General features: G+C 40.9%; 1 protein-coding gene across 1 annotated transcript in view; it reads left to right on the top strand.

Moving 5' to 3' along the window:
* The window catches only part of Shoc1 (shortage in chiasmata 1), a 66,645-nt gene that overhangs the window by 48,367 nt on the left and 696 nt on the right, over nt 1-17,582 (top strand). Inside the window, exons 21-26 of the mRNA XM_075967119.1 lie at nt 1,221-1,332; nt 3,352-3,473; nt 7,939-8,032; nt 13,440-13,571; nt 13,766-13,915; nt 14,514-15,411. Coding sequence (XP_075823234.1) covers nt 1,221-1,332; nt 3,352-3,473; nt 7,939-8,032; nt 13,440-13,571; nt 13,766-13,915; nt 14,514-15,411 — 1,508 coding nt within the window. The remainder of the gene's footprint in view (nt 1-1,220; nt 1,333-3,351; nt 3,474-7,938; nt 8,033-13,439; nt 13,572-13,765; nt 13,916-14,513; nt 15,412-17,582) is intronic.

Raw genomic sequence — 17,582 nt, forward strand, 5'->3', positions numbered from 1 at the left:
ACATTCATCTTGTAAGTTCTTTTTCTGTGAATTACATATGCAAACATTTGAGTCATTTGCAATATTCAAAAAGAGAACTTTTTCAAAAATAAAAAAGGAACATGGAAAACAGGACTATGAAGTTCTAAATGAATGGTTGGGTTTTCAGGTTAGTAGTTTTAAGGTTATGCCATCATTGAATGTTTTAAATTAAAAAATACTGTGTACACAGGAATGTTGAAGTGCACATCAATGTAGAAAAATTGAATTATTGCTTCAGATAAAATCCAAATCAACATTCTATGCTTTTGTTTTTGGATTGAAAGGCTATAGGGCACTCATAAAAACTGTTAGCTCATGAAAGTAGTTAAAGTGTAGGCAGAGACTTGGGTTGTAGCTCAGTCACGTGTACTTAGTATGTGTTGTGAGGTCACTGAGTATTCGTGAGGCCCAGAAACAGCTTGACCCCGAAGAGTGAGTCAGTATAAAAAAAGGAGAAAATTCTGATAAATGGGGAATCTTACAGTCTTTGGACATGATAGTTTAATTATGAGTTCCTGCTGAAGAACTAGGATAGACGGGTGAAAACGTGTATGGCAGCATATGTACTGACGTCCAGCACGGTTGCTGAGACAGCATATACTTTCTAAAAGATTGTCATTGTAAAAAGAGAGAGAGAGAGAGAGAGGGAGAGAGAGAGAAAAAGAAATTAGCATGGACTGGACAGAGGGCTTATCCATTAGCAGTACCTGCAGAGGACCAGTTTGGTTCATGGCGCCCAGGTTGGGCAGCTCCTAACCACCTGTAACTCTAGCGATGCGCCAGGGGATCTGGGAGCCAGAGGATCTGGGAGCCAGGGGATCTGGGAGCCAGGGGATCTGGGAGCCAGGGGATCCGGTGCCCTGTTCTTGTCACCATGCACATGCACCCACTCACACATGCACAAAAACTAAGTCTTTAAATAAATAAATAAAAATTTGAAAAGAGAGTAACACAATTCAAGGTGAAGCCAATAGAGAACACACCAGAGGCCTTCCAAGCTGAGCAGGTACAGATTAGAGGAGAAGTGTCTGGTTTCTCTTATAAGTAAATCACAATTTTATTCCCCAAATTTAAAAAGCTAATTTATGAGAAAAACAGTAATCCCCGTAACTGACTATTCCAAAGGACAGCACAGTCAGTCCTCTGAGGTGTGTTCTCAGCCATGCATTATCTCCACTGAAGACTGTTGTCTCCCGCAGCTATAATATCACATTAGTGGAGAGAAGCTGCTGCGAGTCTCTGAAACTCTTCGGAAGCACAGAGCGCTACGTGGTGATCACAGTTGACGAGCACACTGCTGTAGTCGTGCAGGTAAAACTATGTCACACAGGGTAGAAACTCCAGTGGGAAGTAAATCTGGAGTAGGGAACAAATATGGACAAAATACGTTCAAATGTATGAAATTATCACTTATTAATAAAATATTAAAATAGAAAGTCAAGCATGTTAAAATAATACATCTATGTTATTTTTTCCATATGGAGCTTATCTGTAATCTCTTCTAAATTTTGCAAATGGGCATAGTGATAAATTACCACCACGGAAAATGACTACCAGTCTTCCTGATGTCATATAAATTTTAACAAAATTAAGGAAGATAAAGACAAACATAGTGATATCTGCAATCTTGGCATGTAGGATATTGAGACGGGATTGCAAGTTTGAGACCAACCTGAGTTATGTACAGCAAAACCCTAACTAAAAACAAACAAAATGAGTAAAGAATCTGGGGCTGGAGAGATGGCACAGGGGTTAATGGCACTGGCTGCTCTTCCAAAGGTTCTGAGTTCAATTCCCAGCCACCACATGGTGGCTCACAGCCACCTATACCAAGATCTGGTGCCCTCTTCTATTGTGCTGGCAGAACACTGTATACATAATAAATAAATCTTTAATAAAAGCATTGTGTATTTTAAAGTTATTTGCTGAAAAAATAGTGTAGGAAGTTTCAAAAGCAATAAATTCCAAAGGCTGGGGATAACAGTGCTGGCTAGCATGCACACTGCCCTGAGTGTGAGCACCAGCTGTGCAGACAGAACAAGATAACGAAAACCAGGAACCTCTTTCACGTAAGGAAGTACAGTATAATCTTACATGGCTGTGTAGTTCATTCTTTATTTCTTCTTTATTTTGTGTGTGACTGTGTGAGTTCATGTGCACCATGTGTGTTCAGGTGCTCAAGGATCCAGAGGGCATTGGATCCCCTGGAATTGGAATTATAGGTGATTGTAAACTCTGATCGGGGTGCTGGGAATTGAATGAGTCTGGACTCTGTGTTAGACTCTGTCTTAACTGCTGAGCCATCTTTCTAGTCCCAAAAAAGTATAATATTAATTGATGGTTAGAAATGTACAATTTCCTGTAAGGCAAATAGGGATTACTTCAAATTGTTGTTTCTCAAAGAGAGAGTCCCCAAAACTACATGGAATTTAGACCTGTCTCCTCACCTGCAATGCTGCCACCCAGCTGGGTACTCAAACCCCGGCTGCCGACACATTAACTTTATGACAGAGAGCCACAAATTTGTTAAAATACAATTTAGAACTTAAGATGTATACATTCTTGGAAGAGTCTTCTACATTTGCTTGATTGATGTACCAGTTGTGAAGAAATGGAGATTGGAAATCAGGTTTGAATATAAATTATTGATAAATGTGGAAAGGTCTGATTTAATGAGAAAAATTATACTATAAGAATGATATAATGGAAAAGCCAAGTCCTGGAGCTTTAAAGAGACAGTGTTTCTTGAATATTTAAAGTTCTTAATTATTGGTTGACCTCGAAAAACTCTTAATCCACAGTTATAGAATTTCTGTTAGAAGAAGGACATGTCTTGAATGACACATTTTATCGAATATCTTATTAAACTTTAATAATTAAATGAAAAGAAGATCCAGACTGTCGAGGGACCCAGGAAGTCTACCAAGCCCATCCTTTTAGGCTTGCTGTGCGGGGCTCCTGTGCTCGAACTCTGGCCGCAGTGCTCACAGGGCAAGTGCATGTACCAGCTGCACCATCAACAGGTTATTCCATGGGCTTTTAAATGTGCTTTCTGTTGTCCTGGGGTGGCCAGAGCCCAGTCCACAAAGCACCTTTTCAGCACAGGAACATTGAATTGGTCATTTTATTCCTATCTTGGACTGTGGAAGACTCATAAGAGTTCCTGGTTGATGCTGTCACTAGTTACCCATTTTTATGTCTACTGCAGCTTTAAGTTTTACACTAAACAATACCCATGTGTCTTAAGTTTCCATTTCTATACCTCAGACTGTTGCAAGTTTTAAACAGTAGTCAACCTAATGTATTTTTTCATTTTCTTTATTTTTATAGGACCTAGAAGAATTATATTATGAGAAGGCATCAGACAATATCATTATGAGATTAATGGCGTTGTCATTCCAGTATAGCTGTTGTTGGATAATACTGTATCCCAAGGAAACATTAAATTCAGAGTAGGTAAACACTTCTTCCTCCAAAGTCATGGTCATAGTCTTCTTCAGTCCTCTTTGCACACAAATGTTCATGCCAAGTCCACTTAGTCATCTAGTGTGCTTTAAGGGGGGGTCTGGGGATGGAGGCAGGGTATTGGAGAGCCAAGAACTCTGCAGATGGCACATACTGTCCTGGACATTCTGTTCAGATCATCCCCTCAAACACTGTCTCACTGAGAATTATTATTTTAAGTGTTTTATTTCTTTGCGATCCTGGGCTTGTTTGCTAAAAGACAAATCATTTTAAACCACTTCTAAAATCCTGTTAATACACTGACTACGTAACTCCTTCCTGTACTTACGCCATTGGTGGGCTTAACGAAAACGTTAGAAAATGCCATGGCCAGACAGTGGCTTGAGTCATTGTATTTATCCTTTCCTTTACTGATAAGCATAATAATCATTTCTTCTTTATTCTCTGCAGCTGGCTTTTCTCCTGGCCTCTGTACCAGTCTGTCTCTGGAGGTCCTGTCTCAGGACCGTCAGCAGTGTGTTTATATTCGCTGCTCTGAGGCATTTAGGACTGTTGCAGTGGTCTGTTGCTCCAAACTCCCCAGTTCTGTGACAGAACTCCAGCGCCTTTGATCGTCCGCCTTTCCAAGTCCTTTCCCTACCTGTACAGCTTCTTTGTGTCAGTCTCTGAACTTACTTATCTTTGGGTTCTCTCATTGTCCATCGTATCTACTACAACTTCTGTCAGGATATAATTATTACGTTTCTTTCTGCAGCCTTTCTTGGGAATTCCTGGAACAAATTTCTAAATCTTTACTAAACATTTCCACCCTTATATCCCACAACTCTCAAATTAACATGTTCAGATATGAACTGACTGTATAGTCTCTGTCCCCTCCAAGCCTGTATTTCTTCTTCCCTGCCCTTTAGCAGTTTTACGTTCTCTCTGTCTGCCCTGCATTTATGTTAGCTCAGATTCTCACTGTTCATGTGGATTGTTGTTTTTGTAGCTCTACCTGTCTCTCCCTGTTCCTTTAAGTGGTGTGTCAGATACTTGGTTGATGACCCTAAAACCAAACTCTGATTATTCCATTCTTATGAAAAGCCTTTACTGAGAGGCTAGAAAAATAACTCTGTCAGTAAAGTGCTAGGCACAAGGAACTGAGTTTGAATCCAAGGACCTGAGTTCAGAATCCAGAACCCATGTTAAAGAAAACAACAATAACGAACAGGCATGGCGGTGTGCATTTTAATCCCAGTGCTGGGGAGGAAAAGCAAGTGGTTCCCTGGTGCTCCCTGACCATTCAGCCTGGCCTGCTTGACTGGTTCTATAACAGCAGTGCTACAGCACCTGAGAAATGACGCTTGAGATGTAAGCAGGGCACGGTACTGAAGACCTTTAATCCCAGCATGCTACATAGCAAGCCCTGTCTCCATAAGGTGAAGACAGAGGAGAAGGAGGAGGAGGAAAGGTGTTAACTTCTGACTCTGTATGCATGTGTATACACACAAACATCACATGTGCGTGCACGCACACACACACACAGTTTTTACTGAGTTCCTAGCTACCTACTCAACACAATACAAAATGTGACCCATATGTGTGAGGTGTCAGGATATGACGCACCTGCATTTCCAGGCTGCTTCTTCCCTGCCCTCCAGTTCAGCCAGGTGTTTTCTTCTGTCACCCACTTCCTTTCTGCTTCTTCAACTCTTTCCGCTACTGAAACTGCACTCAGGTTTGTTTGATCTTCCGGATCTGTCCCAGGTACTGTTTTCTGCTCCGTCTTTCTCAGAGCTCCCTCTTTACACTTTCCATCCTGAGAACCGCTTAGCTCTGTTTCTTCTTCTGTGTTTTGAGTCTTTGGAGCACACTGCTTTCGGGTGATAGGTGCTCAGTAGTTCACTGAATGAGTCAGCCTTTCCTACCAAATTGCTAACCGGTGTGACTCGTTTCTATTCCTCTAGTACCACCTCCCACCTAACTCACAACAGGTATATATTCTTTAAATTGATTGTTGAAAAAGGAATCGATACACTGGCATTGCCTGTGATTTTTGTCCACTTTCTTGACACCATTCTTGCTTACTAGTTTACTGAACTCTTCCCGTGTAGTTATTATCTTGTGAGGACAGAAATGAACTGGAGTCTAAGAGTCTGAGCACCTTGGCTCTTAATTCCTCTTCTATTAGCAAGCAGCCCCAGCAGGTCATTTAACATAGTGAGCCCCTTCCACCTGGCTATAAAATAAAACCTGTGGTTTGTGCTTTAATGCCCTCACTTAGAAGATTAATAAGGCCTATAAAAGTTCAAGTCTGGTGCCTGCTTATAAATCATTTTAAGCTTCATCCAAAGCTTGTAAATTTTTTAGATAAATTATTTACTTGAAAGTTTTCTAAGGCTGTTTTCAGATTGTTGTTCGTCTATAGTATTGTGGTTCAGTTGAAATGCAGGGGGAGAACAGCAAAAGATCCCGACCTATTTTTGCCTATCATGTAATATTCTGAGATAGCTTTATTTTTATCAGAATATACAGTGTGATAATTTATTTGTGATATTATCATAAACATAATTATTTCCAGAATTCCAAGTTTCATAGTTCTATTTTATTAGATAATTGTAACTTTTTTCTTTCTTTCTTTTTTTTTTTTTTTTTTTTTGGTTTGGTTTTTTGAGACAGGGCTTCTCTGTATAGCCCTGGAACTCTTTGTAGACCAGGCTGACCTTGAACTCACAGAGATCCCCCGGTCTCTGCCTCCCAAATGCAGGGATTAAACATGTGTACCACCATACCCATCTAATTGTAACCTTTAAGTAGTATCTCTACAAGATGACCAAATGAGAGAAATAGAAAATGAAGAGGAAATGGTTTGAATTATCTTAGTTATTCAGGCAGATAATTTCAAGGATGAGCATCATCAACCTTTGAGAATATCCCATGTTTGGTGCTTGCCAGAAAGAGCCATCGTATATTTGCGCTCCTGCTGTGACTTAACAGTCTATAGCACAAAGTTAACAAGAGGCAATCATAGGACAAAGCCCTGAGGAAACTTCCAAGAGTTTTCTGGTTCACACACAGAGGTGCTTGATTTTATCAGCAACAAGTTATGACAACACTCCAAACTTCAGCCATCCCGGAAGCTTATTAGAGACACAGTGACCAGGGTTAGCACAGGTCAGAGCTTCTGGGGCTCAAAAGGTAGGGAAGAGCTCATCAGAATTCATGGTGTTTGGAGAAACAGCTCAGGCACAGTAAGTTGCTCTGCCGACCTTTCACTCTGTGGAGAAAGTCTGTCTGGGCGTGTGTGACACCGTTCACGGGGAGATGCAGACAAAGACTACTCATCATAAACAGGGGCCTAAGTCACAGCGAGGACACCACAGCAGTCCTTTTCCGTGAGCTAATGAGGTTATTGGGGTTACTTACAGCTGTGTGGGTGAAGGGCTAACTAGGAGAAATGACTCTGAGAAAGAGCATGACCAAAAGCCCACCCCAGTATGGGTGACGAGTCACCGAAGCTACAAGCCTGTAACTCACTGCGCAACTACAGGCAGCTTGGCAGGCTGCGGTTGAAGAGGCTCAAACCACCCAAGCTGCCTGGAGGAGGAAAATCAGCCAAGCTGTCTGAAAAGAGCAGAGACCAGGAGAGCTGTTTGGAGAGACTCAGACCAGCTCAACTGTCTGGGAAAAAAGTGCTCCAGTCATATGAGCTGCCTGCCAATTGTGCAGGGAGCTCCAGGTTTCCAGGTTCTGTGAGCTGTAGCCTATGCTGGGTGGGCTTTGGTGGTACAGCTGTCTTTGAGTTATTTCTGCTCCTGTAAGTAACTCCTCACCCATATTCCTGGAAGTAATCACAGTAAAACACATGGCTCACCACATTGGACTTCAGTAGTTTCCCTACTTTGGTCTGTCATTGATTCCCTATCTGAGACGAACAAACGCCTATTCACATCCCCCAGGAACAGTGTTAAACACCATGGAGGAAGACACTAACACACAGGACAAAAAGAGCCAAGAAATGTCTAGATAGAAGACTACTAGCTTGAAGTTCTTAGTAATAGACTGGCACTCTCCTCATTGCTGCTGAGAATATATAAAATGAGTAGGAACCGTGGAAACACCCTCTCCCGGGTCAACATTCACATCTGACCTGTCAGTAACTATAGAAAGGGGCAGAGTGTTTCTTCTAATGGAGCAGCTCATGAAAGATGCCGGTGCCTGGCTCTGGCCATGCTTTATCTGAACCTATCACTTTGACCCAGAGATGGAGCATTCTCTGTGTCTAATTTTAGGTCATACAGTTGTCCCTGGAGATGAGTCCGCACACACCCTCAGCATCCCTAGATTTAACAGTGTGCTCAAGGACAGGAGGTGGAAATGCCCTTTCCAGACAGGGGAAAGGAAGTGCAAGGAGGTGGGACGTGCCTGCAGCAAAATGTCTGATGTGGAAACATGTAATAATCTCGTTCTTAGGTACCATCTCACACCAAAGACACTCCATCACCTCGCGCAGATTTATGCAGCCTTGGTTTCCTCTGGTCTTAAATCTGAAGAATTGGATGTAAAGGTATTGTTTCCCTATGTATTCATAAATACTGTTCATAAACAAAAATTAGACTTGAACTCAAGTGCCCAGTGAGAAGAAACATTAAAAAGACACAATTCCTTAAGAGCCGATAAAAAGCAAGGTCAAATTATTAAATATATTTATCATTACACTTTTGTTTTAAAAGCTTTTATGTGTGTTACATGAACACACATATAAATTCACACAAAATAAATACGTGGCAAGAACTTTAAGCCTAGTATGGTGCACATGACTGTTATCTTGGCACTCAAGAGGCTGAGAAAGATCATAGTTCAAAGCCAGTTAGGGAGCTATATAGTGAGACTACCTCAAAAACCAAACAATAATGAATATTTCTAGTTATTTTAAAATCAAGCATAGTTAGAACTTAGTTTTGTTTTTTGGTTTTTTTTAATATTTATTTATTTATTATGTATACAATATTCTGTCTGTGTGTGTGTCTGCAGACCAGAAGAGGGCACCAGACCTAATTACAGATGGTTGTGAGCCACCATGTGGTTGCCGGGTATTGAACTCAGGACCTTTGGAAGAGCAGGCGATGCTCTTAACCACTGAGCCATCTCTCCAGCCCCCTGTTTTTTGTTTTTTTTAAAAGGATCTTTTAGAACTTTTAAAAAACATGTCAGGATATGAATAAAAATAAATGTCCCTTGATCAAAACATGTTCTTTATGCAAGATGTTCTGAAATTTTCTCTGCTACAGAGTGGAAATCTCAAGACGTTTTGATAGGGTAATGTGTACTGAAGATCTATAATCTCCTTACTTGGCCTCCTTTTTAGGGTCCCACTCTAAACCATTTGTCTGAATTTTTTGTTATTATTTCATGCTCTTTAGGAACTCAAACGTTCCTACTTCCTTGCTGTAGTTTCTGAGTAGTTCTTAAAATCCTTCTGACGTGTAAGGTCTGCACCTATATTCTAGCAGCCAGTTGACAATCTCCACCCAAATATCCTGCAAATACCTCAGACTCTGTGTGTCCCTATGAAACTTCCCATCCTCCACCAAGCTTGATTTGGGACATTTCTGTTCACTGGTGTGGGCCTCTTTGTGCAGCTGCAGTATCTCTGGACTCAGTCTCCTTCTGCGCCCACCTCTGCTTCTCTGAGTTCAGGCATGCATCATTTATTCTGAAGATTTTTAAGATGCCTTCCTAACTAGCCAGCTTTTCCCTACCTGTTCCGTCCTCCATCGCTTGCTGACACCCATGCCATTGCTAGGATGCCGCTGTGAACATCCGCTCACGGAAGTGTGCTTCTGGAGGTGAGGGGGCTTGTCTGATCACATCTGTACTCTGGGCACCCAGCATGATGCCAGATAGACGGTTATTGATAAATACTGTCAAGTTTTCTTGCTTAGAGACCTTCCATATCTTCCCTGCTTCATTCAGAATAGAGTCAAATTCAGGTGGATTCAGAATTTAGTCCCTGGGTAATCATGTCCTCCATAAAGTCCTACAGTCATACTCCACCAATGACGAGATACTATCCAGTCTTTCTTCCCCCAGGATGCTGCTGTCCCTCTCCTGGAGCCAGGTTTCAAACACTGCTTCTGTAAGGGACCCTGCCCAGGCATGCCCTCTCAGGGTAAACATGGCCCTCCCCATTACACCTTTTACCTCTATTATGGGGTAAAGTGTTCATTGGTGGTGGTTTGGTTTTGTTCTGGAGACAGAATGTCACTGTGCAGTGTTGCCCTGGCTGGCCTTGAACTCACAGAAATCCAAGTACTGGGATTAAGGTGCGCACCACCCCTGGCACAGGTTTATTTATGTACTCTCCACTCTGAAAGGTAAGAACTAAGTCCTCTGTAAACCCGGGGCAGCTAGCACAGTGCTTCACACCGAGCAAGTAAATTTAACAAACACCTGCTAAATAGAGTTAAGTCAAATCACAACCTGTTAAGAATAGGAAGAAATGATCCTTTTGAAAATTTAAATGTCATGATACATACTACCCACAAAAGTAAAATTCTTAGAAAAGTTACCTTTAAATAAGTGAATGACAGGTGCAAATGTGTCTTGTTTATTCAAATGAGACCTGCTTGGTTAGCCTTTTCTGAGCATGTGGTAAAGAATTATATGTAAATATGCTATCAGTAAAGTGGCACTGTTCAGAGACGCTGTGCCCTGAGGATGGCATTTGAGGAAGAAAGAGGAGTGTGTGCAGGCGATGCACTCTGAACAAAAGTCTGCTTCTGATAGAAACACTCCAGGTGCTTTTCAAGTCCATCCTGAAATGTCATCCAGGTTTTTTGTTGTTCTTACAGTGTTGGCATCGTTAATATGCATAGGTTTGCCGCTGATCTGACTTGATGTCGTTATTATACCAGGTCTGAGGAAAGGGTGTAGCTTGGCAGGTAGAGTCTGCAGAGCATTGGCAAAACTGTGGGTTCAGTCTCCAGTACCACATGCCTGCAACGCCATGGCACTTGGGAGGTTGAGGCAGGAGGATCAGAAGTTCAAGGTTGCCTTTGGCTACATAAGGAATTCAAGGATAACTTGGACTACATGAGACCCTGACTCAAAACTAGGAATAGCCAGGGGTTCCTGACCCCATATGTGTTATGTATGTATTAGAATGTATTGCTACTTTATTTAGTTATCATGACTTTTGTCTCTTAGAGAACATCAGTATATTATTAGCTCTCTTTTGTTTCCAGTCATCTTAGCCATAAAAGAATTACCTAGAAGTCTAAGGACATTCTCTTAACTTAAAAGAAGGTATTGGTAGTGCTATCTAATTTTTAGATATATTTCATTTGTTAATCTTTTTTTTTCTTGTGGTACTGGTGATCCAATTCAAAGCCTGGTGTGTAGTAGGCAAACAAGCATATAGCACTTAGTTATATCCCTAACCTTCTAATTTTAAAAGATTTCTATGAGTTTTTTAAGAATTAAGAAATAAAGCTTTTTGAATCCTCTTGAATTCTTAGTCTGGGTATGAACCCCAGAATTCTCATTCTGATCAATTACTGCAATACTCATTACCGTCATCATAAAATTTTGTCTTTTAGAATAAATTTTTGTTTAAATGAAGGTGTCTTATCTTCCCCAAATCATCTAAAACTAACAATGAAATAAAGTTGTCATTAAACGGGATATCTCTATACATTGTGTATACATTTGTGTAAACTTTAAAAAGTTCTCTTTTACAATATGTGCACTCCACAAAGAGTATGCGCGGACGTTTTATACTTACTATCCTGAAACTAGCTCATTGTATAAGATTCAGCCCTAAGGAATTAGGTATCCCAGGTACAGGCTCTTCACCTAAGCTGTGTCTCCAGCCATTGTGCTGTCTTGAATCCCTTTTATATGCAGATTCTCTTATTTTATTTCTCTGTGTGGGCTCTGACTGTGACGAGTCTTTTTCTGTTTCTCCATCCAGCTCCCAAATAATGACACAGAGACTTACTAATTATGAAAGTTCAGCCTTAGCTCAGACTTGTTCCTAACTTGCTATTACAACTTAAATTAACCTATTTATTTAATTTATGTTCTATCATGTGGTATTACCTCTCTCCATCTTCTTACTCCTGTTTCCTCTTATGTCTCTGCCCTTCTTCTTCCCAGAGTCCTCTCTGTCCCCAGAAATCCTGCCTAACCTCTTTCTAGCTATTGGCCATTCAGCTTTTTATTACACAATCACAGCAATGCATCTTCACACAGTGTACAAGTACCCACAGCACTCTGGCTCTGTTGCTAGGTTACTCCCAGGGTTACAAATGCAGGAAATGAAATTACAGTTGGCTATAAGCTGTCATGTGGGTGCTGGGAACTATACCTGTCCTCTACAAGAACAGATGTTCTAAACCACTTAGCCATCCCTCCTGCTCAGAAGTTACACGCACATGTAAACATGTGCACACACACACACACACAGACACACAATTTTGGCAAGAGTATCTTAGAACAAATAAACTAAAATTTTAAATGAACAATTACCAACCAGAATGACTGCTTAAAATCAAAACATTTAAAATGCATTTAGTGATTCCTTTTTGAGAATTGTATGTATGCACAGAGCATATTTCGATTGTACTCATCTCCATTCTTCCCCCTAACTCCCTAGGTCCACTTCCTCATCCCTCCAAATGTCATGTCTTTTTTTAATAGCCCACCAAGTCTAATCTGTGTTGCACACATATTCGTGTGTGGCTGTCCACTGGCAGTGTGGTTGACCTAGTGGGGACTACATTCTTTAAAAAAAAAAAACAATTCTCCCTCCCATGAAGCATGGGTTATCAGTAGCAGCTCAGCTAGGGTGGGCTTGTGAGCCCCTCTCTGCCCAGGCTGGAATGTGGACTGACTGGATTGCTCAGGCAGCATCAGCCTGTCGTGTCCAGGAGGTGCTGTGGTGCCTATTCCTGGCCTCTGGCCTTATGGTCCTTTTGCCCTCTCTTCTGCTATGAAACCCGAGCCTTGGGGCAGGGGTATGGTAGAGATGTCCCGTTTGTGATTGAGCACTCCATAGACATTTATTTTGTGCACTTTGACCAGTTGTGAGTTTCTTCATTAACCACTGTCTACTAATACAAAGAAACTTCTCTGAAGAGGTGTGAGAGCTGCGCTAATCTATGGGTAGAGAGACGTGATTACAGAGGGCAGTTTTATATTACATCCACTTAGCAAAATACAGTAGGTTCCCTGGAGCCTATGGTTTCCCCATGAACCCTTGTCCAGGTTACAGCGCCAGGTGTGCTCCTGTAAGCAGGGCTTATGTCTTAGTTTTTAGCACAATATCAAATTCATTTATAAGTATCCTTCATGTTTAAGTTTGTTTTTGGAAACTATTGCACTGTATTTCTTATTCTTATTTTCAGTTGACAACTACTAGAAAAAGCAAAATATTAAATATTACCAGTGATTTTCAAGTTGCTCTTCTATAAGTGAAATATAGCACTAAATAAATTTTAAAACTTTATAAGTAAATGCCAAATTAAAGTGAAAAAAAATTTATTCCAAAAATTAAAAAATAGGGCACAATATTGAAAGAAAGAAGGAGCTAGGTGTGGTGGTGCATGCCTTTAATCTTAAAATTCAGGAGGCAGAGACAGGGAGATCGCCATAGGTTTAAAGCCAACCTGGTCTACATAGCAAGTTTCAGGATAGCCAGGGCTACATGAAGAGACCTGTCTCAGAAAAGAGAGAGAGAGAGAGAGAGAGAGAGAGAGAGAGAGAGAGAGAGAGAGAGAGAGAGAATTGATTTGGTTATCCTCACAAATGAAAGCTCTTGGGTTTCAAATACACACACTAATAAATTATATACAAAATGATGATTAAAAATTCATTACTCGGATTTTTTCCTTTATCTCAAACTGTTTCTGAATGTTACATCTTAATTCCTAGTATTTTCCTACAATCTAACATATGAAATATTTTTTTAGCTTATAATCGCCCCAGGAGTAGAAGAGACTGCCTTAACAATTCGCCAGATCGCAGACCACAATCTAATGGCGTCCAAGAGAGATCCTCATGAGTGGTTGGATAAATCCTGGGTTGAAGTTTCACCATCTAAGGTTACTCTTTCTAAATGTATCCATTAGACATGTGTGAGGCAAACAGACACAAATACCTGAATTCCCTTCCCGATAGCATATTTTTCCATGCTTCCCAAATTGTTATAAGTTCAATGACAAAATTTTCATCTGTAGACTAAAGTAGGTCCCTCTCACAAGCCCCCTGCCCGAGGAAACACCATACTGTCTTCCAGGAAGAAATGCACCTGCTTGATTTTCCGTGCATCAACCCCTTGGTGGCTCAGCTCATGCTTCACCGAGCGCCTTCGCTGCACTGGCTGTTGATAGCATCGCCCGCTGAGCTTCAGGAACTCCTGCCTCAGGTTCCAGTCAAAGTCCTGAAGGTGGGTTAGGAGAGCACAGGCTGTAATCTGTAATTCCCCTTCCCATCTCAGTTAGGGTTTGTATCACAGGCATTTCCAGGAATGGTGTCCAGCTTTGTTTGGGGCACCACATAGGAAAGAAACCATTTACCTGAACTAACTTACATATGAATTGTCATTAGCTATACATTTTAAAGCTATCAAAGATAATTCAGTACAGGTTAGCACATTTTAAAGCATTTAAAAAGTCATTGTATTCATAAATATTCAATTAATATGTATTTACATTATCCCTCCCAAAATTCCTGATGTCTTTTACCACAATAGGGGAGTTTTAGCTTTATTGATATTTTTAAATTCTTATCAAAGAATTTGCATATAATTTGTATAACTAAAATAAAATCCACTGTATTTGTTGCAAACCTAAAACATCTCTAAAAACAGTTTATTAAAATTCCATTGCAAGCTACTAGAAAATAGATGCAAATTACAATGATCTCTTTTAATGGTGTTTAGTTATTTTTTATGTTAATATGTGTCAGTGTAGTATCTATGAATTTAGCTAGGCATCATTTTATTTTCCAAACTGTTATATTAAACTATTATTTTTAATTTTCAGCATTTTTGTAGCATCACTTCCTTGTTCAAGATTAGTTCTTCCTCCATGACAAAGTCACCTCGAATTTCATCACTTCAGGAAGATATGAATCAAACTCGTCCCTTTATTTCTCAGAGCTCAGCTCCTGTCATTCAAGAACATGATGAATATTATTCCTACGAAGACCCGGAAGAGATGGTGCAGGAAGGCACAAGCGCTCCTTTTATGGAGCTAAGAGAGAGCATCTGCAGGCCGCCATCTGCAGCATCTCACAGGCAGGCCGGCTCCTGGAACACAGCGTGGAATAACCCTTTTCTAAGTCATAAGGACCCAAAAAAAGCATCTTGGCACTCCTTTCCAAACCAGGGTGATTCGGAATCAGGTGTCTTTTCTTTGGGCCTAACACACATAAATTATGAACCCGAAATGTTACCAACTGATACTCAGAGGAGAATTACTCATAATTTTGTGAATTATCCTAGAGCCAAAGGAAGCAGAAGTATGCAAGCGTCCAGCCCCATGTTTTTACCAGAGGACTCTCCATCCCATCTTTATTGGGACTTTAAGAAAAATACTGATCAAAAACAGATGTATTCATTCAGGTCAAGCTGTGGAGCAGAGCAGACCACCTACAACAAATGGTGCCCTCAAGAAGATGACTTAACCAGTGATCAGCCAGAGTGTCTGTCAGCTGAACTGGAAGATCTCACACACAGACATTCAAATGCTGGGACTGACCAGACTTTCTGGAGAGAACGGCCATCTGCTCCCAGCTGGGATTCAGTCTATGCTTCTGATTCTAATGTAAACCAAAGAGGATTCCATGGCCTTGATTTATACCACAGAGCTGGGAACTACTCAGGACAGAGAAGGCTGCCTGTGTCCTCATCTAACTGGAAAGACTATGAAACACCAACAGGTAACACTAACAGTTGATAAAACTCCTGGTTTGTAAGCTAAAGCCGGGGTCTGAGCGATGGCTCCGTGGCTACCAGCACCCACCTTGGGTAATTGATACCACCTGAAACCCCAGTTCCCAGCGATCTGACACCTCTGGCCTCCTGGACACCTGCATGCACATGCCCACATGCACACACACAGAGAGAGAGAGATAACTAAAAACAACATTTAAAACGATAATGCTAGGATCAAATTTCAATGTTTTGTTTTAGTTGCCACACTTAAAGTTCTCCATTAACTTTGGGCTTAAGAGAAAATCAAAGGTAGTGGTCTAACAAAATATTTCAAATTCTCGTAGTCTCAAATTAACCATACTTTCAACTTAAGTTTAAAACAGCACTCACTCAGGAAGATCTCTGAGTTTGAGGTCAGCCTGATCTACATAGTGAGTTCCGGAACAACCAGGGCTACATAGAGAGACCCTATTGCAAAACAAATAGACAAACAAAATAAGGGGGAAAAAAGGGAAATTTAAAATAAAAATAGCAAATTTAAGTAAAGCAGATGATGAGGATTAAACAAGAATCAGCCTGTCAGGTACAAATGTTGACAAATGTTGATTAGGGGTGGTGACAGCTCAGTCACTCAGGTGCTTACTGTGCAAGCATGAGGACCCACGTTCAGCACCCAGAACCCACACACAAAAACCTGGCATTGTGGCCATGGCGTGGATCCCCAGCGCTTGGGAGGCAGAGACAGGTGGACCCATGGGTTTGCTGCTAGCCAGCCTATTTGGCAAGCTGTAAGCCAGAGATTCTGTCTCACAAATATAAGGATGGATGGTACCTGAGGAGGAAGACCCGAGTTTGTCCTCCAGCCTTCACATGCACATGTGTAACACAAACATGCACACACCCATGATGCTAGATCCTTTTCTATGCATTGTTTAACTTTACTAGGTAGGAACCCATCAGCTTCTCTCTGATGGATGTTTTCGACTTGTCTGAACATTTTATCGTTCACTTTTAGAAAGGATACTTTATTTTCTCAGTGCTTGTGCCCTTATTTTTGTATAATTTCTTATGGCATTGACCTGACTTCTAGAATAAAATGTTCAGATATCATAAGGCATATGAATGTGGCTTTGCCGTTCAGGTAGCCAGGAGTGAGAAGAAGAAAAAGTTAAACTTCAAAATTTCTCTTTTCATAGACTCCTTCAAAAGACCAGAGCAGGCCCGGAGTGGGGGAACCCTCACATTTTATATTTTATTAAAAGAGAGCCTCCAAAACCTCACTCTTGATCATCCTCCCCTCTCCCCTGCCCTGCCCCTCACCTCCTGATGGCCCCCTGACCTCCCCCACCCAGCAGCCTTCCTTCTGCTCCCATATCACAGGTATTACTTCCTTTTAGCCCCACCCCTTAAAAGTTTCTCTTGGCCCTCATGGTTCCTTTTCTAGTCTGATGACCTATCCTAACCCTGAACATAAATATACAAATTACTATCCAAGCACCACATGAGAGAATAATATGCATGGCTGTCTTTCAGTTCCTGACTGTTCACTTGACATACTTTACAGTTCTATCCATCATTCTACAAATGTTATGATTTCATTTTTCTTTAAAGCTGAATAAAATCCTGTTGTGTATATGCATAGGGACACTGTTAGTATGGGTCCTCTGTTTAGTTCTGATCTTCATATCAAGAGTCATGCATTTAGCTGATGGTGGTTGTGTGTGTGTGCTTGTGCGTGTGCACGTGCTTTGTTACAGCAGCTTTATAAGTGAACCAGCTCAAACCCCATCCTACTCCACAACAGATTATACATGTGACTTCTATAGATTCTTGGACATGGAGCACTTCCCTATATCATCTTCCCATTCTCTCATGAGAAAAGTGAAGAAAGTGTTTCTAAATTCTGACAGTTAAGCGTTTAGGCATATTGATGGAATCCTCAGATATCTATGTAAATTTTAATTAATGTAGTTTTGAATAACTAATTTTACTTTGCATGTGTATGCATGCAGCATGTGTGCATGTATGAATGTTCACATGTGGGTGCACACGTACTGATGCCTGCACATGTGTGTGGAAGTGAGTCATTCCTGGTCACTTCCTGTCATGTGTTAGGACTGAGGATAATTTTTACAGTGTAAATATAGGAGCAGGAATAGACTTGTAACTGACAAGA

Source organism: Microtus pennsylvanicus, chromosome 3 (assembly GCF_037038515.1).
Source record: "Microtus pennsylvanicus isolate mMicPen1 chromosome 3, mMicPen1.hap1, whole genome shotgun sequence".
NCBI lineage: Eukaryota > Metazoa > Chordata > Mammalia > Rodentia > Cricetidae > Microtus > Microtus pennsylvanicus.